At 47.3% G+C, this 22,476-nt stretch overlaps 1 protein-coding gene across 3 annotated transcripts in view; it reads left to right on the top strand.

Moving 5' to 3' along the window:
• grm4 (glutamate receptor, metabotropic 4) overlaps nt 1–22,476 on the top strand; it is an 88,563-nt gene that overhangs the window by 32,019 nt on the left and 34,068 nt on the right. For all 3 annotated transcript variants that reach the window (XM_037490365.2, XM_037490364.2, XM_037490363.2), the window contains exon 3: nt 15,022–15,238. In XM_037490365.2, the coding sequence (XP_037346262.2) occupies nt 15,022–15,238 (217 nt within the window). The remainder of the gene's footprint in view (nt 1–15,021; nt 15,239–22,476) is intronic.

The following is a 22,476-nucleotide window of genomic DNA, read 5'->3' as shown; positions in this document are numbered from 1 at the left end:
TTTTCAGCATCACAACAAACACGGAACCCAACAAATGCACCGAAGAGATTCAAGACTAGAACGCTGGCAAATGTTTACGCCATCTTTGCCCCCCCCCCAGCGGACTGTGGGAGATTTCCAAATGCATCATGGAGCATCACTAAGCCCGATACCCATTCGTTGTGTTTGCCACTTACTCATCCTCCATCTTCCCCTTTCCTTCACAACCAGGAGAGAAGGAGACATGTTCGTAACTACAAAAGCTGTCTCTCTGTTCCTGCTCTCCAGGGTTTTTTTTTTCTTTTTCTGACACGTGTTACTGTTTAATCTTGTGTTTTTTTTTGGTAAACCGTGTAGCATTTGACCGACGGCGGCGTAGAAAATGTTCTTTGCATCAAAACCAAGACGCTTCATGTTTTATAATAATTGAATTGTCAGAAATTAGTGTAGCATATAATTGTATTTTGGACATTTTTCATGGAGGGCTTACTTGAAAAAGAAAAAAAATTGAGCTCAGAGGTGAACGAGATGAAGTTAATGAAGCGTCCCCTCCCTGCAGCATCTATTGGAACCTGTGGGGTCAAAAAGATAAGGAACTTAACTTTTTGAGAAAAATATAATCCCCCCTCTTCTTCACTCCTGCATTATTACTTTTTTTTTTATAGTTTCAGTGTCAACCTTTTCATTGCCTTCGTCTAAAAATGTGTTTTGTCATTTTCCACTTCCCCCCGCACCCTGCCCCCCCCCCTCTCAGTGTGCTCCATGTAGTCCATGAGTTATGAGCTCACTCCCCTTCAGTCGCCCTGACTTCCTTCCTCCGACCCTCCGTCCCGTTCAGGAGTCTCTGAGGGGCCGAGGGGCCGTGTTACACGGATTGATGGCATTTGTTGAACCTCGGCTTCTGCTGTGAAATAATCATCATGAGTCCGGCGTGTCGGCAGGAGTGTTATTTGAGGAGTGACTATATTTAAAAAGAGGATTCATCTTATTCCCTTTTCTATTTGTGAGAGTTTTTTTTTCTAATTAATCTCACCTGCTTGAAAAGGGTTTGTTTTCCTTCTCTGGCCTTTTTACAGGGGGGGGGGAATGAAGTTTTCTCTCCTCGACCTCACACCAAAAAGACAAACTCACCTCTTTTCGTTTCGTGGTCCTGTGTTACTTAATGGATGAAGAAGGAAGATGGAGCGTTTCACCAGATGGAGATGATCCATTGTCAGTGACAGACTGTGAAGGTGGGATCTGCTGTAATCCTCAGTGACACATGTTGCTCTGTGTCCCCCCCCCCCCCCCCCCCCCCCGGTGAACCCGAGCCCATTAAAACCAAATAATTCCAGCCGCTTTATGAAATGCGAGCCTTTAAATCTCAAACCCCTTTACGTTTGTGATTGAAGTATGAAACGAATTCCTTTAACACCATTTCGTGGTCACAGTCATCAAAGGGGTGACACGGTATGGTGGTGGTGGGGGGGGGGGTCTGATGAGACTCACATGAGAGAAATGAACAGCTGACAGGCCGATATGGGGTCGATTGCTCCTCTAATGCTGATAGTCCCGGCCTGTTTCCAACCAGACCGGGCCGAGCCGATGCTTCTTGGGTTTTTTTGAGGTTCGTGCTGAACAGGACGAGGTGGAATGAAGGAACCAAAGAGAGTCAGTGAGGTGAAAAGAGTCAAATGAAGCCAAAATGCTGAAAGAAGAGAGAAAAGATTAAGAGTTAGCATGCAAACATTAAACTTTTGCCAAAGGGGAAAAGAATAATAAGCTTGATGATTAACATTTTGATGCCTATTCATCACATTTTTTTGGTATTACGAATACGATTATTTTTCGGTTTGCTTTTGGCCGCCCAAAGCTTGGTAATGAAATGTGAGACGCCCTTTTTGGTGACTCATCCCTGCTCCGTGAACGGAAAAGAAGGTCACATTACATTCACACCACGCCATCCACACGACTGTACAGTGCAGAGCTGTTATGGCACATAAACGCTTTGGGAGAAACATAAAAACATGATTGAGGGATCGATGACGAAAACCAATCTTGTCTTTGAGTATTTGCCAGTGAAGTGTTCACCATTGTCACGTGAACACGACGTCACGTAACCGTCTCCGGGGATTTAAACTAAAAGACAGATTCCTGCCCCCGAACCTGAGCTCCTCCTTGTTGCTGTCAGAGTCTGTGCGGCTTCGTCTCTCAGAGCAACGGCAGAAGCTTTTTGACGGCACGGCGGTCGAAATGACAGGTCCTCTTTTTGTCAAATGGTGACCCGAGGATTTACATCCCAGGTGGCCCCGTTCACAGTGTTGGACGTATTCGTGATATCGGACAGCACATGGAAGACACTGATCGATTTGGGCTGGTGTTATTCCACACAGCCATCGATGGGAGACGAGGGATCGATGGCTACAGCGATGCGGAGAGCGCTCCTCGTATTCATATTATTGCATTTCACACAATCTGATAACCCCGATAACCCTTTTGCTTTTGATTGATCTCTTCCATTTGAAACAAGTCAGGCCTCGGATCGACCGGAGCGGCAGCAAGGCCTGGAAAAAAAAGGCCCGCAGGTGGTCCTCCTTCTCTGGGACCCGCATTCAAGCAAAAGTGTGCTGCCGGTGGACGGAGACGTGGGACTCTGTAAAAACCAAAGCTCCATTTCTTCTGTCGAGGATGATCGTGACGCAGGGATTCTTTAATGGAGCCTTTCACTCTCAGGGTCCTCGTGTTATTCCAGCTGATCTCTCCACAGCAGGTGAGGGGAGGCAGAGTGAGCAAGCAGAGCAATGAGCCCGAGCCTCTTGAGATGAGCCCACTGGAGCTGGTGGGTGTAGCCGCACGAACCCAAAGGGCTGAATGACCTGTAATGAGATCAGTGAGGAACCACCGTTTCCAGGGGGGGGGGGGGCGCATGGCTGGTATTGAATGTCCTCTCTGAGCTGAGCTCAGGCTAAGTGTACGTAACCTATGAAAGTGCAATCTTAAAAGATGAGGAAGCGTAAAGCCTCCGTGCAAAGCTTCAGTTTGTGTGCAGTGTGTTGCTTATATTTAGACATAATCCGTGCTCACATGGTGCACAATGGACAGGAAGGGACGGAGGACTTTATCTGTAGTTCTGTTCAACCGGTTCATTATAAATCGCATATGTTCAACAGCTTTTAATTCCTTCTCATATCTACGTTCTAATGCTGCAGCAACATGACTGTGTCGACTATATTTAACCCGCCTGCCTCAAGCAAATCCTGCTAATGTTATAATTTGATGTGTAGTCTTTTATATCATCTTAACCCAGTACAACTCTTCACATCTTTGGCTTTGAACGCATGGGGATGTTATTTAGTTCCAACTGTGCTTCCCAATCTGCACCAAGCAGTGATGCTTCTGTGGAGTAGAATGTGCAGGCCAGGTCATCCTAACAACAATATATAATTGAAAAGGCTGTTTGGACAGACATTCTGCCTTCAAACAGATGTTGCGCCTCCTGGAATTTGAAAAAGAGTTGCGTCACACAGAGAGAAAAGCATCATGTTGCTAGTTCTCCATCTTGAAGCATTCCTCGCCCCCTCCAGATGAAATCCTGATGCGTTATTTGGGTCTTATGAAACTCTGTGGTTCTCACACTGCATTCTTTCTACGCTTGAATTATTCCTCATGAAAAGTTAATGCATTCTCATATACAAGCAGAGAAGAGATTACCGGCGGACAAAGAGGGAATAAAAGCAACGTTCTCTCCCCAGTGATCTTTCGTCTTCTGAGCGAGGTACCATTTTGATCCGTCTTCTCCTTATTACGTCCAAATTTAAAGTTCAGCTATCCAAAAGGAGCTTTTCGTGTTTCCCGGACTAATGACTCAGACGGGCCGAGCAGGTGGATCCGAGGGCCTCCTTGCTGCTGCCGGGCCTCATTTAAACTCTTCTCCGGGTCGCGTAATTAACGCCAAAGAGGAGCAGAAAGGGCCTCGCCGCCTTCATCTGGGGCTTCATGGTCCCACGTTCATTCTGATAATTGTTCCTCTACTGATGCTGAATGACGTGGGATCCGGCGTGGGCTTAGTTCATCCATATCCTCTACACACAATGAATTCCTTAATTTAATGTTAAATATTACCAGATGTGGTATTATTAGCCTTCCAGAGCTTTAACCAATTTGCTTGAGATCCTTATTGAATCACGCGTTTCTCATAAGCCGGCTTCTCCACTTGTGGGAAAGTAATTGCTCACCCCGACCCCTACGATCTGCGGTGCGGTGGCTAATGAGCTTATGAAAACCATCAGTTCCTGACAGCAACCACGCTGATTATTAATGAACGGACCCCGAGCTGATTTTGGATAGCAAATGAAATATGGGGATAAACTAGACTCTGTGTTGCGCATTGATGTTAAGTTTGTTTCCCGCGGGGCGTCCGTGATGTGAACTGTTAACCTGCACTGAATGCTGGGTATTCCTGGTCCATTTAAACACGTTATCTCCTGCACGGCCCCATGGCCGGCCTTTACTACATGTTGTATTAGTGCAGTGTGTGCTATACAACAGTCTCCCCCCCCCTTCGGTGCAGGGACAGAGGAGACAATAACAGTCATTTATTATTAGTAAGTCGGGTTGCGAGTGGCGGGCTGCATAATTAGGAGGAGTAATAAGGTTGTAGTAATCACTCACACAGAAGAGCAGCAGAGGCTCCGAGGCGTCTCCTCAACGATGCAGAGAGAGACCAAAGGTAAGACCAAATGTCTTCTGTTAGTCATTTAAAATAAATGCTGCCATTATAATTGATTCATCAAGCGAGGGGTCATTGTTAGATTCTTTATTCCTGTACTTTATAGACTAAGTAGCAGTTTTTTTTGTGTGTTTTTTTGCACAAACAAAATGTGACTTTAACACATTAAAATCTCATCTGGAAAACTTGTTATCGACAGCATTGATGTGAAGTCGTGTTTCTCACTTATTCAAGTTGGAAGTTTTGCCCCCCCTACCAGCTCAGGAGTCAAGTTCCTGTGTTTCTGTGTGATGGGCTGCTGTCACATGACTCATAGTCACTCAGTCTGGACTTATATGATGAATATATAATGAATGCTTTAGCATTAGTCGGGGTGTTGTCCAGGAACAGGAACCTTCCACAGGGACTGAACTCAAACTTTGTGGACTCGGCGGAATCTGTTGCAACATCCTGATTATGAATAGATTACATTTGGACTCACTTTATTCCGCCTGACAGATCTAATTAGTCCCAGGTCTCATGGCTCTGTGGGAGGCTGCTTTCTTATCTTCTTCCTTCACTTCCTGTCAGCGGGTGACTTGCCAGCCTTCTGTGACCCTGCTGTCTGTGGTTCAAAGCTGGCCACCAAACTGTTGCAATCATTTCTCCAACTGAAAGCAGTCTGTGAATGTTTTTTTTTAACCTGGTTTAATGACAGGGGAAGTTGTGTAGTGTCCTCGAACCTTAAGGTTAATTTGTGATTTGTGGTGGGAATACAATTACTCCACTTGACCCTGAATGAGGTGCAGGGGTCAGGGTTAGGGTCAGGGTCAGGGCTTTGTGCAGTTCTTTGTTTTAGGGTTAGGGCTGTGTGCAGTTCTTTGTTTTTCAGCCTTATTCTTATTCTCATGGGTGGTGATGCGCGATAAAACAACACATTTTTCATCACATAATCAGAAGGTGGAAGGAAATCTAAACTCACACGTGTCGACGTGTTGTGAAGACTGAACGTCAAAGGGGACGTGTTAATTACTCTGTGAATCCCGACTCTGCGCCTGATGGAAGAATCCGTGAGAAATGAGCCCGACCTTCTCTAAAGAGGAGAAGCATCTATTTGGATGACTTGCTGTGACCAACAGCATTTGCTCCAGCTGTTGCGTTCTCTGGCTTATTCCTGGGGCCGGGGAGACTATCTTCCTGACTTGCCAATAAAATGTCTGTTGCCAGTGGAAAAGAGCAGGAACTGCCAATTGCTTCCACCTTATCTACCTTAAACATGCCTCTGCTGACTTCATGCTGTTTTCCGTTTCTTTTTCATTGCACTTCTCCATTGTTTTTTTTGTGTTTTTTTTTTACCCCATCCTTCCTCGGGTACATGCACATAAAGAGTTTAGTAAATTACTGAGAATACCTCATCAAGCTGGAGCTTTTGAACAGAGCTGAGTGAAAACAAGTATTTTTGCTTCACGAGCTAAAGGTCTACAAGTAAATGATTCATTTAACTTCTGAACAAAACTGACCAACGATTTGACTTTGATAACGTCTGACACAAAAGGAGTTGTATAGTTTAAACAGTATTTTTAATACTTTGGTGCAGGATTTGACAGGGACTGGATACCTCCTGGGGAGAGGAGGCCACTGCAGGGACAACTGGCCCCCAAGTGGCCTCAAAGGACTCAAAAAACAATTCAGGAAATATAGACGACAAGCCAGCGGATTAATCTCAAAGTGTCCGATTGAAAGCTTGTGTTAGCGAGGCTGAAGCAATCAAAGGGCTTCCACCTTGAGAGCATTTTTTAAATCCAGCCTCCTGATCCACCATTCAGAGGCAGCTGTTTTCTTTTGTCGGGTCGCCGGTGTTTGGCACCCTGAAATAACACCTCCGTCTGCCCTCCACGTGCAACGGCCTCGTTCACTTACCTGTTTCACACACCGTTGCAGTGATACATGGCACATGGACCAGTCAGAATAAGTACTTGCAACATGTTTTGGGATTGAGGCAAACTGAAAAAGGACGAGGTGCTACGTGACCGAGGGGCCGCCTGCCGCCTCCACATTCGGGCCAAAAGGCCATTTAGCAACGACGCCCTGCTGATGTTGGACATCCTGGGTTCCCTCAAACGAATAAATGCCCGGCACCCAACAATCATCACGTTTGGACAACTTATCAACAGTCCAATTAGTTTGTTGCTTACCAGCGCGTCTGTAAAAAGTCAGGTCCTCCAGAGAGAGTCATGCAGAAACAACACTTGTACACAATAGGTAAACGTGCACCCGGCACTAATCATCACAATTAAGCAGGAGCTGTTTTTTTTCTTCTTTTTTTCTCCAAGTCAACCGCATTAACCCCGGCACCGCTTTCCACTACAGGCACATTTAATAATTTAGGAACACACGCCCCCCCCCCCGAAAACAATCAATAATTGAGCCGCTTATTCAGTAAAGCAGAGAAGGGGAGCAGCAGCGGGAGAGTCGGTGGAGGACTGTGAGTCTTCAGACTTGCAGTGTGCCGTGTGTCACATGTCTGCGGCCTGCAGAAAGGGCCCCGGTGGGATGACAGGTCCGTGTTATGGATAATTGGGCCGGCAGGTAACTGTCATAAGAGCACTTGCTGAAGGTAAGCGGCTCTCGGTTGGACAGCTCAGTCTAAATAAATGTCCCCCCCCCCCTCTCTACATACTTTATGAAATATAGCATATAATGGTAGGTATTTTAGATTTGAGCTCACCGACATGTTCACATTCTCCCGATTTGAAGTCATGGTTTTGTGTCCTTCAGTGTGTTTTATTATGCAGCACAAGTTCCCTTAGATCCCTCACCTACTCCTCATTACAATCAGAACAAAAGCTGCTCAAGACCACTATTTAATAAAAGAGTGCGAGCCTCCCTCCAATAGCTTCTTTGTCGTATTTTTGTTGCATTTTTCCTTGGCTCTGCAGATGTTGTGCGCATAGTGTTAACAAATGAAGTGCTGCTGCCATCAGCAACTTGCATACTAATGCGAATCATGGGAAGAACTTTTATTATTGCGCTCGCAATTTATTCCCCGTTAACAGCTAGCAGCTACGCATCCCGTGAAAAAAGAAAAAAATGGAAAAAGAAAGAAACCTTATTATTCTCAGAGCTCTGCTCGTGCTAAGTGACACATTTACATTTGAGAGAAATACTTGCTGAATTAATTAATTTGCTATGTGTTATGTGATGAATTAGTGATGGACATTTTTTTCAAAAGGCCGTACTTGAGGACGTGTGTAAATAATAGCATCGGCCTGCACGGTTTCTCTGTGATTTTATTAAAAATAGGATCCTCACTAATGTTCTGAAGTGAGGCGTCTTCAGCTCGTAGTAAAGTATAGGAAGTATCACCAAGTGGCCTTTTCTTTTTAGCATCTATACTAGTTTGTACTTGTAATTGTGATTCATCTCGCTGACCACAAAGAGAAAAACAACCCATTTTCTGAAAATGCAACCAAACCCAATATCAGTCACACACCTTAAACCATGACAAACATTTTCTCTCAGGCTGAAGGTTTGTTTGGATCATTTGGAGTCAGCCTTTGGACGGCAGATTGACAATTATTGTATCTGCTGATGATTTATTCCTTTTAAATGTGGGAAAACGTCTGACAGCTTCTTAAAGCCGACGTCTTCAAGCGTCTCGTCTTGGTTTATTTTCACTTCTAAAATCTGGCTTTACCTTTTTAAGGAAACATTTACAATTGTGTAACTAAATGAGCCCCAAATTTGTGATCAGTGTCACGGACACTTTGCCTCTGACGAGAAGAGGATCTGCTCATGTGAAACAACCTTTTAGTCAGATGTAGAAAAAAAAAGAAGAAAAAAAAACGAGCTGGCGGGAATCTGTCTCTGTTATTGTGAAGAGGTGTTTGTGTGTGTGTGTGTGAAGTCACACCTGCACGGATGGTGTGAGGATGCGTCTGGTGATGAAATGTCACACAGTCCGGGCCCAGAGTTAAAACCACATGGCCGAGAGGGGACGACGTTCCGGTCTTCATCGGCGCCACAAAGAGGGCGAGGTTCTTTTCGGGTCCCTCCTGAGGCATCCGTGCGCTGGAGCACATTCTGTGCTAAGCTAAACGGCGGCTCGGGTCAAAGGTCACAGAAGGTGGGGGGAGGAGGGAAGGGAGACGTGTTGCAGCAGGGGTTGCAAAACATGACTTAAAACTCATATCATGGTATTATTTTACAAAACAAAAAGGCTCACATTGCTGATTCTACCAACTTCTTTTTTGATGCAAGGGACCACATCTCAAGGGATAACAACATATTTCCAAAAGATATTCTGATTAGCTCCAAATGTAGATAATTGAATCTGGAGGAGCCTTGTGTTTTTTTCCCCTTCCCCTTGTATACAGACGGGAAATGGAAACCACAGAGTCCCTTTAACAAGATCACATCTCCAAAGGGAAAGCAAAGCTGATTTAATCAAAAAGTCGTGCTCCCACCAACAAGGTTTACAAAATGAAGGTATTTTCATTAAATATATCAGAATAAACACATGTCTGCTGGGTGAGAAGGAGTCAGATCTATTACAGTGTCCTCTTCATCCTTTGAGCTCCTCCTCTGCAGGTGAGATTTACACTTTACCATGTTCCAAAGGGTGAGAACCTATTTCATATCTCACCACCAGACTTTTGAATACTCGAATACTGGAGTATGAAATCTCAGCCGGGGAGTTTTCTACATCACCAATGGGGCCTGATAATGTTTTTGGTAAACAGAACCAACATTCACTTACAGGATGAAACATAAACTCACATTAAGTCATTAATTCGCCATTATTGTCCGAGTTCATTAACTTCTTCCTTTAAATGACAGAAAAATTGAACAGCTCATTAGGGGGCTTTGAAGGTCTAAATAACATTTAAAAGTAATTTTTTTGTAGGATCTCCTAAAACGACGCACCGAGGAGCTTCCGAAACGGTTTAAGTTCGCGCTTTAATGCGAGTAACATTTATTTCTAATCAATCTCAGGTCGAACACAAAGCTCCGCTCAGTAACAGTAAGGTCATTGCTCTCATCAATTCCAAAAGGTTGACAACTTGTGGAGCTAATCTGAGCACGCAAATCAATAACTGGAAAGTCCTCCGAACCCAAAACAGCCCCTGCACACACTCGCTGCTGCGCGCAGGGCTGCGACCCGGGTCGATGGCGTGTGAGGCTCCGTGTGGTGAGAGAAGCTCTCAGATCTTTTACTTACAACGTACCACAGCCTAAGAATACTCCTACAAGTACAAGCAATGCAAAATATGAAGTGTTGGAGCATCTATATATGTACAGAATGGCTTGAAAGGTGGATTTAATGTAGCTGGATTATAACTAATGAACGTTATGGAGTTTCGGGCAAAACTGCATCATTAAATCCACAGATTGGTATTGATTTGACCAGTAAAATCAAGGTAAATTTCTTGATGCAAACTTCTAATGTCGCATGAAATGGTCTCAGTTGGCTCCGTTGAGCGATGGCAGCATCTGAAGGTAACCTCTCCGTTTCGCGTCTTCCTTACGGGTCACATGAGCAGCGCGTTCCACTCGATGCAACCTTCATCTGAACTGAAGAGGTTCCATCACTTAATTAGAGCTGGAGTGGGCCGCGGAGGGACTTTGGTGCCCTGGAGTGATCTGCGTGATTGAAGCAGGGTTTATGTCGGCCTCGGTGGAAGACAACGCGGGATTCAGTTCAATTTCATTGGCTTTTCTCACTCGTCTCTCAATTCATTGGAATGTCAAAATATTAAAGGTCAGGTCTGAGCGATGGAAATGTGATGAAAAGGTCCGAGGCATGCTCTGGGATTTTATTGGCAGCCTCTCGGGGGGGTGGGGGGGTTGAGCATTTGAAAGTGGACAGCATGGACCCACCGAGCTGGGGAGAAAAGGCCGTTCACTTCCCTAAGCCCCGCCTCCGCCGACCTGTCACTAACCGCACTTCTGCGGGGACAAAAATGTACTTGTACCGAGCTGCAGACAGAAGCACCACGAGGTAGGACGTAAGACTGGAAATTGAGAGACAAGACCATTAAAATGAATGCATTAAAGGGACGGCTTTCTATTAGAAGTGTCTGTGGTCCTTCACTACAACTTTGGTCCTCCAGATTTGCACAGTTCTACTTCTGGATAATCTTTACTCTGCTACTGTAAACTCCACAGGACACAATGGGAACGAGCATCAACACTGCAAATGCACAAAATGCACAAAACCAGCTGCAGCTTAACCAACAGTTAATTGGACGTTGACCCGTTTGTGACCACGCAGTGCGCTCATACCATGGTGATAATGCATTTGCATCCGCTGCTGTACCTGTTGTGGCCAAAACGTCTCCGTTGTGTTTTCGGGGCGTCCTTTGTTTCGTTGGCTGTGCAGCGAAAGTCTGTTTTCTTTTACATCGTTATGCAGGGAAATTGGTTTTTCTATTCGGGAGGCTGCGCTTTTTGCTGCTCTGCTCACCCCGAGAGGAACAAAGTGAAACTTTAATCTCCCCTCAGTGTCGACAGCAGCTGATGGCAATTAGGGAGAAAGCCTTGATGCTGGAGGGGTGCGTTGGACTGAGGGAGCTCAGCCGCGTCCCTCCCTGCACGCAGGGACGCTGTCCAGACCCAAATTTCTCTTTTCAGGCCCTTAAATTGAATTAAGGGAGCTGTGTGAATGGAATAATCCAGCGCGCCTCTATTGTCTGTTTCAGTGTCGACGTTCAGCGCGTATTTAACATTAGTTTTTTAACAGTTATTGTTGTTTTCATTAGAGGTTCCACTATCGCCTTAAGTGGCCGTTACATAGTTAAACAACATAAATTAGAAGGCTTCATTTCCTGTAAATTGAATCTACGTGAAGCTTGGAGCAGAATACAGTGATACCCTGCAGTTTGGCCCGTTGACACTTAAATCTAATGATAATAAAAAAGCAGCTGTTGCTCCTCTGCATGCGACACACACACACACAGCTCAGCTGCTCGGTGGCTCTCTGACACGAAGCGACACAAATCCGAACCCTTGCCGTTGGTGGAGTGGAAAAGAGGACCTTAAACTATTTAGACGTCGGAGCCCGGCGGGTGTTTTACTGTATGATCATCTGTGCTGCTGGTTTTCACATTAACGCTGTGAAAGGGTACATTGTGAGTTCAAACACGTCCCGATGTTTCCCAGAAAAATTTTTCATTTAGCACAGTGTGAAAATATAGGCTGCGCTCCGGAGAAAGATGGCAGGTGTCCTCTGAGCAATTTAATGCAATTTTCTTATTTGTTCTGCTACAAAGAGATGACCATCGTGAACCAAGAGCCCAGCTCACACTGTGGATATTCACATACATCTATAACTATAAGTTCAGTTCTTTCACTAGAATTCACTAGAGATCATCCCAGCATGCACTTCTTCATCGTACTTCTGTCCAAGCAGAACTGCTGTGAATCTTCTCTCTTCTTCTCTTCACCATGTTTTTCTTATCACATGGAATCAGACCATTAAAATAGTTTGGTTGGTATTATACTGTTGCTGTCACACGCCCAGGTCCCGAAGCAAAGCGGCTCGGCTTCGCTCGAGATGGAAACTGCCTCCTTTTGTGCAGGGATACGATCGGCAAGTCGTGGGGATAAACTCTGTTTACCCACTCCGTGTTTTCCACACGGAGCTCGATTGAAGCAGATGCTGCTGCTGCTGCTGCTGCTGCTGCTGCTGCTGCAGGTTCCAAGGATCTGTCAGGTGCCTCCATTACACATGCAAATACAGTCAGCTGTTTTGCATGACGGAATAACTTGCGCAGGGAAATACTTCCCTCTACACCCCGGGTCCCAGCATTAGCATCGTGAAGTGGATCCTAAACTTAATGATGCTGAGCGAGGCTGGCGAGGGAGGCGCAAGACGGTCACTGAAAAGTCACAAAAAGGAGGCTCGATATTTCTACCCCTAATTATTATTTTGGAAAGGAACCATGGCGACGTGTGATGCGTGCACATGTTAAATTGAATTTACTTGACATCAGAAGGGCAAAACTTGACATCTTTAAACGGATTATTACAGCTATTTGTGCTGCACTGAATGAGTCATCCAATGCGATGTGAAACAGGTGCTGCAGAAACCAAATGCACATCCAGGTATAGTCAAAAACACACAACTAACTACTTAAGTGGCTTTAAATGGGTTTTTAGGTAGTGATGCATTATTCTGTTACATATGGACCTTTTCACATGGCTGTCAGCAACACATTTCTGCTATTCTTGACTGTAAATTGCACTTGTCAACAGTCTCCACAATTAGACACGGCTCGCTCTGCTGAGTCCTCAGCAGAGGACGTGATGGGTGTAATAGAGGAGAAAGTCACATGGCGAGCAGTAGAACAAACTTCTACTCTCGACCCTTATTCATTTTCTGTTGAAAGACACCCTTTATATGAAGCAAATAACCAGATTATGCTGACCTTGATCCGTGAGTCATGTTCTGCAAATGTATTCCTATTAATGAATTACACTTATTCTTCATCATTTGGTGGAGTGCAGGTCCATGTTATCCCTAATTTATAAAGGAATATGAAAACGGTGGATGGGCACACCAAGTCTGTAATTAACCACATTTTTTATTACGATCACATATTCAAACTATTACTTAAATTACAAGGACATTTTACAAAAGGTATGTAAAGTGTTGACAAAAGACTGAGATATCACAGTAAAAGAGAACAAGACAGATGAAAAATGCCCGTGAAACATTTCTCAAGGAGCCTTTTAGTTACATGAACTACGTATTATCTGTTGTATCAGTCGTATGTGAGGCGCTCCTGGGGGAGCTCTTGAAAATCCAGCCCATGAAAACACATTTCCATTATTTCAGAATGTTTTCCATATCATTACTTCATGTTTCTCCCCTGCTGAGGCTCTCTTTTCAAATCCCCTCCAGGTCCTTTTTCACTGAATTACCCCGGGGACTCTAACCTGTCTTCATGGACTACACCACAACCCCCCCCCCCCCCACCCCCCTCATGTACCAAACAACGAGAAAAGAAAAATCATCTTTTCTTTTATTTCATGCGATACTAAATGCGAATATTCACAGAGATCATTATCTTATCACTCTTTTACTGTCGATACACTAAAAACTAAAAAACTGCTTTAGTAGTTTAATTTGAATTGGAGTTTTCAATCCTACATGAAACAAAACACAAAATAGACCAAACCTAAATAGCACTGAGTCAGCATTTATTACTTTATTCAATCAAATACACAGATTATACTTTTCATTTGCATTTTCACTGACTTGCTTGAAAGTTTTGCCCAGAACACAATATGTGCTATTAATGAAAAATACAATATAACGTGTCTTATCAGGTGCCCTTTGGCTGCTGAGCAAAGCGACCAAGAGCAAAAGCGCAGATTTCTCTCTGCTCGACTCGTTTCCTTTTGTGCGTAAATGAAGGCGACTTCAAGGCGTGTGCTCTCATGGTTACATTTGTGCAGTGAACATTTACTTCATGATGATACGTTAATGTGTGTCTGTGGGGGGGGGGGGGGGGGGGGGTGTCTGTTTCACAGCCTACCAGTCTGGTGTCTGTGATAATGAAATGCTGCATGCGGGAAACAGGCGTCTCCAGTGAAAACCGGGCCGTTTTCCACGAGGATTACGTTTCGCTGAGTGCACCGTCTCCTCCTTTTTGTTCGGGGACACAACAACACCGTCGTCCCGCGGTCGAGTGTGACCCGCTGTGTATCATTACCAGGAAACACACCCGGGCCGCCTGTTTGCTAAATCACTGTGGATACAAAATTCCATTTACCCCAACACAGTTTACCTATATTCTAAAAGCTGACAGCGTACAATCCCCTGGAAACCGTCCCCTGCGGTGGAACACAACCACCACCAGAAAATCTAAAACCAGGGCCACTGAAGACCGGCGTCGTGCCTCAGCTGACCTATTTATTTCCCCACTGAAGCCTCTTATGTAACTTTCTCCATCCGTAGAATCTCTGGAGCAACAGAAGATGACGCAAGGTCTTTACTCTTTTAAAAGCTGCTGTCGTGCACCCCGCAGCAACGGGTCGCTTTCAGCTTCGTGTATTCATCAAAGATGCTGCAGCCGCGTTCTAAAACACGCGTTGAGGCGCTAGGAGACGCGATGTGCTCCATGTTCCCCAAAATCCCGTCTCAGATCGGCCGGCTCTTAGTTATGCAGTTATGGAATTTAAGGGTTGTTTCCTCCCTCTTATGTGGAGCATTTTTGAAGCACCACGTTGGTTGAAAGGTGCCGCGGAAGATAAACAGCTTTTTTTTCCCCCCGCCCTACTTTCCCCAGACGCCGCATTGAGCTCCTAACGGTTGTCCACGTTCCCCCCCCCCCCCTCCCCCTGTGCAGATTCCCCAGGTGAGCTACGCCTCCACAGCTCCGGAGCTCAGCGACAACACCCGCTACGACTTCTTCTCCCGCGTGGTGCCTCCGGACACCTACCAGGCCCAGGCCATGGTGGACATCGTCAAGGCCATGCGCTGGAACTACGTCTCCACGGTGGCCTCCGAGGGCAACTACGGAGAGAGCGGCGTCGACGCCTTCATTCAGAAGTCCCGGGAGGACGGTGAGTTCACCTGGCCTCGTGCATCATCTGTGTGAGTTATTTGAGGAAAACCGGTAAAAGCCTATATAACAAAAAATCAGATACTTGTTGTTTTCCAGTCTTTGCTAAGAACGTGAAGGCATCTCCTTAAGCATCGGACAGACCGTGTGCCAGATGCAGGGTCAGTGAGATGAAGGAGACAGTGATTCACGGTGCTTCGTTGTTGCGGGTTGTTGTTTCAGCAGTGTTGGTTTCTTCAGGCTCATTGTGTCTTTGTCGCCTGGTCCACAAACAAACTGCACTGTGTGTTCAGGTGACACAACTCTCATCGGCCACTAACAGAAAACTGCAGACACACCCACCAAGTGGATATTTCCTGCCTCCAGCAGTCGCACAAAGCTGGACTACATGTGTTTATTTCATAAAGTAGAGTATGTTGGAGCCGGTGAAGGTGACGTGGCTCTGCGTGTTCTGGAGGAGGAGAAGTCGTGTGCAGCGATGAGCTTTCACGACATTTTTACTTGACGGAATGACAGCATTGAATTTCTGAGTCCGTTTGGGAGTTTTATGTCATCAGGTGTTTGTGAGAAAGAAGAAAACGGGCTTTGGGATTGAGGTAGAAATCTCCATCGATCCCAGCAGCATAAAGAATAATCAATAGATGTGAAAGACTTGAGTCTGTTTCAGAACCAGCTCAACGAGAGAAAAAAGAGAAGGCTGAATTTAAGAACAGTCATTTCTCCCACAGGTAATAGAGCCTGACATTTCAGTTAGACTACAGCGAGAGGCTCCGGGTCCACTTCCACAAAACGACCCCCTCCCCCCAATGAGTCTGAGTGTTTTGTTTGGCAACGAGTGTAATTAAAAAGACGAGACTTGGAGGAGTCCCGCTCTTCTCTTGAACCATGACGGGACACAATGAGACCAGCCTTTCGTCTCCCTCTCTGGAAACGTAATGGGCTGCCGAGGGACGGGACCTTAATAGGCGCTGAGTAAAACATGTTAGGAGGTTTATTGGGGCTGAAACATTTTTTTTTTTTTTTAAATGCACGTCCCTGCGACCCGTCTGGTGAGTCGTGTGATTAAAGGAAAATATTCCAGAAAGCCAAAGTCCAAAGTGCGATGAGGAAGTGCCATCGTAAGTGCTGAGGTAGGTAGAGGTGTGGTTTTAGTCTGCACCAGAAGCTGTACAGGCCTTCGGAGTCTTAATCGTCGTAGAGTTCAGTGGATCACAACTTATCTCATCAAACTTATCAAATGTTAGTAATTGGGTGCTTTCATGCCAAGTGATTAGCAATGGCTTTGAACCCTTAATAGATGTGTTTTCCACTAATGAGCTTTTGCAGCATTAAGCCAGCAAATGCCTTTACTATGCAAAGATTTGAATGTCAATACATAAGGCCTATTTTTATGCGTAGTGTTATTTTGCTGCTGCAGTAGAGCTCTTACTTTGCCAGGTAACATTGTTTTGAGCAAAATGTGCCATGAAAAATGATCCGAGTCAGAAGCAGCAGCGCAGCATCCACCTGCTGCAGCAGCGCAGCATCCCCCTCTCTCCCTTAAGAGGGCAAATATAGCTGAGTACAATGTGGGCAAAAAGCAGCACATGATGAAAGGTAGATATGAATTCCAGGAGGGGGGGGCTGGCAATCTTTACTTCTGCACGCTGCGCCTCGAGCCGGGGCCCCCGCGGCCCCCGGAACTCACCTCTCGTGCACTCACCCGCCGCGTCAATCCTCCTGAAGGGACTTATGAGACCAGATGTGGATGCACAGAGATTTGGGAGAGAAAAGAAAAGCCTGCAGGAAACATCGGAGGTGTGGAAATGCAACGGGGCAGGTACCCCGTTAACGGTGTCACACCCTGAAATAAATGTATAGTGTGTTTGATTTTAAAGCCTTATGTTGACCCTTCATTGGTTCCAGACTCACAGAAGACGCTCAGTGCACATCTTGTAATTCTAGATGAATGGCCAATAAATGAAAGTTAATGTCGAGTCATGTATTATACACCCGGTTCATTTCTTTACTTTCACTGTTTGGATGGAAGGTTCACAATGATCATCTTTTCACTGCCTGCTGGTTCATGTTCACGGATATGACCTCACTTCTAAGTGCAGCCTTTTGAAGACAAAGGTGTGGGGAGGACGAAGAGCAGGGAGGCCCACCCCTGACCGCAGACAGCTCCTCTCGCTCCAGACGCTGATCAGTGTGGAGCACGGGCCCCATAGATGTCGTTAATCAAGTTAATGAAACACGATGTCAATAAGAAGCCTAACAAGATTCCCACGGCGAGCAGCGGCCTCCCTTTGACGTAGGAAACGCTGCCAATGGGGGGTCTTCTGTCCCCCGTTCCAGCGTTAGCCACAGAGCACGAGCAGCTCTGCGCTGCTTCTGGGTCATTTATTTAAAAAAAAATATTAGTCTGCATTGGAGTAATGTCTGGCAACAAAAAAGTGAAATAGGAAGAGGGAGGTTGTGCCTAATTCATCACTTTATTAACTGAAAAAAAGAAACGTTTCCAGGTTCATCACAAGTTGTTTCTCTGAATAATTTATTAAGATGGAAGCTGACGATATTTGATCTATTTTCTGTAGTCAGCAGTCTGTAAAAAGACCAAAAGGTGTAACTAAAAGTTAAGTGTCTGAATATATGAAAGTAAATGTCTCCTCACAGAACATCTGTGTTCTAAATGGCACCCGGGGGGGAAAGTGAGATGCTTCTATCCACATGACCTTATAATCTCTGGGTCACACACACACACGTGTGACGTGTCCTCCAGTTACAGCTTTATTTATTATTTGAGATCACGCAAATGACCCCTGAGTGCCTCAGAAATGTTCTGCTGCAATCTGCTTCCACAGTTCCTTGTCAGGTCTTGATTGGTCCGTCAGTGACGTGACGGGTCGCGTGACGCATGGATGTCGTGAAGCCAATTTTCTTGAGCTGGAGCTGCTGCTTGAACCTTGATCTTTTAGCATAAGATAGAACACACACCATTTCCCCTTGTCCGTTGTAATGCACGTGTACGTTACTGTCACATGGGGGATTGCCGGTGCAGGCGGAAGCACGACTCAAATGCAGGATTCCCAGACGAAGTGTGCTCTTTATTCGAAAAAACAGGACAACGTGCACCGACGGAAAGTAACACGGACAATGACGCGACAAAGGACAACTGGCACACAGGGCTTAAATACACAAGGGAGGTGCAGGTGATTGGACACAGGTGGAATCAATCACGCAATCACAAGACAAGGCAGGAAGTGAAGTTAACCCAGGACCACAAGAGACATGAAACTTCAAACTAAAACAGGAAGCGAAGCCAAACCGTGACAGAACCCCCCCCTCAAGGACCGAATTCCAGACGGTCCTAAAGGAGGGTGGAACCCAGAAAAACAGACAAGGGAGGGAGGGCGGGGAACCCGACAACCCCCGGCCGCCCAGGGGACTCCAAGGGTCGGCGGCACGGGGTCGGGTCCCTCCGGCCGGGATGACCGCCGGACCTCAGGGTCTCGGGGGGTCTGTCGGGTCGGCGACCGGGCCTCAGGGTCTCGGGGGGCCTGCCGGGTCGGCGACCGGGCCTCAGGGTCTCGGGGGGCCTGCCGGGTCGGCGACCGGGCCTCAGGGTCTCGGGGGGCCTGCCGGGTCGGCGACCGGGCCTCAGGGTCTCGGGGGGCCTGCCGGGTCGGCGACCGGGCCTCAGGGTCTCGGGGGGCCTGCCGGGTCGGCGACCGGGCCTCAGGGTCTCGGGGGGCCTGCCGGGTCGGAGACCGGGCGTCAGGGTCTCGGGGGGCCTGCCGGGTCGGCGCGGCTCCGGCATTGTCGTGGCGGGGGGCGGCGAGCTGTGCGGCTGCGGCGTCGTGGCGGGGGGCGCCGAGCTGTGCGGCGTCGTCGTGGCGGGGGGCGCCGAGCAGTGCGGCTCCGGCGTCGTCGTGGCGGGGGGCGCCGAGCAGTGCGGCTCCGGCGTCGTCGTGGCGGGGGGCGCCGAGCTGTGCGGCTCCGGCGTCGTCGTGGCGGGGGGCGCCGAGCTGTGCGGCTCCGGCGTCGTCGTGGCGGGGGGCGCCGAGCTGTGCGGCTCCGGCGTCGTCGTGGCGGGGGGCGCCGAGCTGTGCGGCTCCGGCGTCGTCGTGGCGGGGGGCGCCGAGCTGTGCGGCTCCGGCGTCGTCGTGGCGGGGGGCGCCGAGCAGTGCGGCTGCGGCGTCGTCGTGGCGTGGGGCTCCGGCCCAACCCCTGACCCCACCCCCCCTTCAAGGACCGACTTCCAGGCGGTCCCAAGAGGGTGGGAGGGAGGGGTCATGGTCAGGCGCCGCGGGGCCGGAACCGGGGGCGTGGTTCTCGGGGCAGGAACGGGCGCTGACCGGGTTCTCGGAGCAAGAACGGGCGCTGACCGGGTTCTCGGAGCAAGAACGGGCGCTGACCGGGTTCTCGGGGCAGGAACGGGCGCTGACCGGGTTCTCGGGGCAGGAACGGGCGCTGACCGGGTTCTCGGGGCAGGAACGGGCGCTGACCGGGTTCTCGGGGCAGGAACGGGCGCTGACCGGGTTCTCGGGGCAGGAACGGGCGCTGACCGGGTTCTCGGGGCAGGAACGGGCGCTGACCGGGTTCTCGGGGCAGGAACGGGCGCTGACCGGGTTCTCGGGGCAGGAACGGGCGCTGACCGGGTTCTCGGGGCAGGAACGGGCGCTGACCGGGTTCTCGGGGCAGGAACGGGCGCTGACCGGGTTCTCGGGGCAGGAACGGGCGCTGACGGGCGTCTCGGCGCCGGAACGGGCGCTGACGGGCGTCGTGGACGGTGTTGCTGCCGCCGACCTCGGAGGTCCAGGACGTGGGGATCGTACCTGGCCTGGAGGAGGGCGGCCAGCTCCAGCACCTGCTTCCCGCGTTCGCTAAGGACTGGAGGCTGGGCGCTGGCCTCCCACTGAGAGTCCCAAGCAGTGTCTGGACAGCGGCGAGGGCGTCGACCGGGACGCCGCCCGGAGCCTGCTGGCGAGCCGGGGTCGGCGTTACGCCTGGCAGCCTGCTGCACGCTGCGGGGACCGCCGAGGGCCAGACGGGTTCCCAAAAACGGGTTCACAAAACTGAATCCCGCTGAGTCCTTCCATGGTCGCGTCATTCTGTCACATGGGGGATTGCCGGTGCAGGCGGAAGCACGACTCAAATGCAGGATTCCCAGACGAAGTGTGCTCTTTATTCGAAAAAACAGGACAACGTGCACCGACGGAAAGTAACACGGACAATGACGCGACAAAGGACAACTGGCACACAGGGCTTAAATACACAAGGGAGGTGCAGGTGATTGGACACAGGTGGAATCAATCACGCAATCACAAGACAAGGCAGGAAGTGAAGTTAACCCAGGACCACAAGAGACATGAAACTTCAAACTAAAACAGGAAGCGAAGCCAAACCGTGACAGTTACTGGATATTAAAAGCTTGATCCATCATCAACAACCCTGTGAGTGCTGCACAAATTAGTCGCAGAAAGCGATGCAAATTGGTAAAGATTAGGCGGGTGGCTGCTGAACTAATATACTATATGCATAATTACTTGCAGAATAAGAAATAGATGAAAGGAGGATACTGACTGAAAGAGATCAATAATGCATTCGCTGCCAATCGATAGGCTGTTGTGTTGTCACATGCCTAAAAGTGGAGCTCAAATGGAAGCCGTTGGGTGTCAGGTTGCACTCGGGCAGCGGGAGACGATCAATAAACTGTACAAGAATGATTAAAGCCTCACATTAAACATGTTTGGGGAACAGGGCTTGATGAAACAAAACTAATCCCGTTGTGTAACAGCTCCATATTTCTCATTTAAGAGTTTTAACAATGTTTAGAGAATAAATGACACCATTTTGAAAGACACTTAAATCTCTGTTATCTTCCCTAACTATTAGGAAGGAAGGGATTTCAATTAGACTTTTCATAAAAGAAGAATGAAAAAAAAGGCCCAAATTGGACAGCTCATGCTACTAATCTGGATTACAATTCTGTAACTAATCCACAGAGCGGATTCATTCAAACAAATCCATCACGTCTTTCGGAAGTTCTTCCGCTCCCACTTTCTAAACGGCTTCATGTCGTCATTATTTATTTGCATTTCGTAAGATTCCATGACAACCTGATGTGGTCCAGGATTAGAAGGATTTACACCTTTCATTTTGAAGAGGATCCTGATTGTAAGATTGGCAAGATGTTTAAACAAATAAATACTTTCAATTCAGAGTTAGCGATGTCAGTAATGTGTGCGATTTGCAATTATGTTAAAAGTCTAATGACTGATTTGGATTCAAGAAACAATGACTTTGGCTACATTTCATAATTTGGCTATATACTTTTTTATTAAATGTACTGCTTCAAAAGTTTCCCTTAAAGCTCAGCAAGCTGAACAAAGTTAAATTGTTGTTACCTGACGGTTCTTCTTTCTCCATCTCAGTCCTTCTCAGCATCCTTTCCTCGCATCCAATTCATTTATTTAACAAAACAATGTCCTTAAAAAGGCCCACAATTCCAGAGCAGTCCTCTACCTTTAATGCAATCCAGTACCACTTATTATATAAAATAAAACATTAGAAACACTTCTGAATGCAATGTACTCCACAACTGCAAACTACAACCTCAATAATATTTATGAAATAGTTTATTACATTACTGCTGGAACAAGGATGGACATTACCTCTTACATTTCAGATTGAAATGCATCCCTTTAGTCGTGACATTTTGCGGCATCTGTAGTTTTTCCCGTTGTCCGTATTTGACGTCTGGATTTCCACGTCCTTTGTGTCCAGACGCAGCGCAGGGTGCCGTCAGTCTTCTCATTAAGACGCTGAAAGCGAAATCAAGTCATTCCGTCAACACAAGTGATTCGATTACGCAAAGGCAAGGAAGAGGATAACGGGATCACTGAAGTGTTCAATAATGGAAAAGATGATATTCCTTAAGTAAGGGAGTAAATGACGTTTATGAGCTGGATGTGGATGAAATGTTTTTCATGGAGCAGACTTGCTGTAGTGTGTAAAGAAGGAGAAAGCATATTGTTCCTTTCCCACAGAAACACATAAACTTCTACTCTAACCCCCATTTAGAGCATTTCAGGTTAAAACGGGAAGCGTTTCATCCAAGTCTATTTGGAGTTGTCAAGCTACGAAGGCGTCGTGTAGCCAGCAAACAACTCATTGCTTTCCTTCAAAAAAAAAAGCAGCTTTCCACTTTGGAGGGTTGGGGGGGGGGGGTGTATGTGGGCGTCACACACCGCTCTG

Source organism: Pungitius pungitius, chromosome 8 (genome assembly GCF_949316345.1).
Source record: "Pungitius pungitius chromosome 8, fPunPun2.1, whole genome shotgun sequence".
Taxonomy (NCBI): Eukaryota; Metazoa; Chordata; class Actinopteri; order Perciformes; family Gasterosteidae; genus Pungitius; species Pungitius pungitius.
This window is presented reverse-complemented; position numbering and strand designations above follow the sequence as displayed.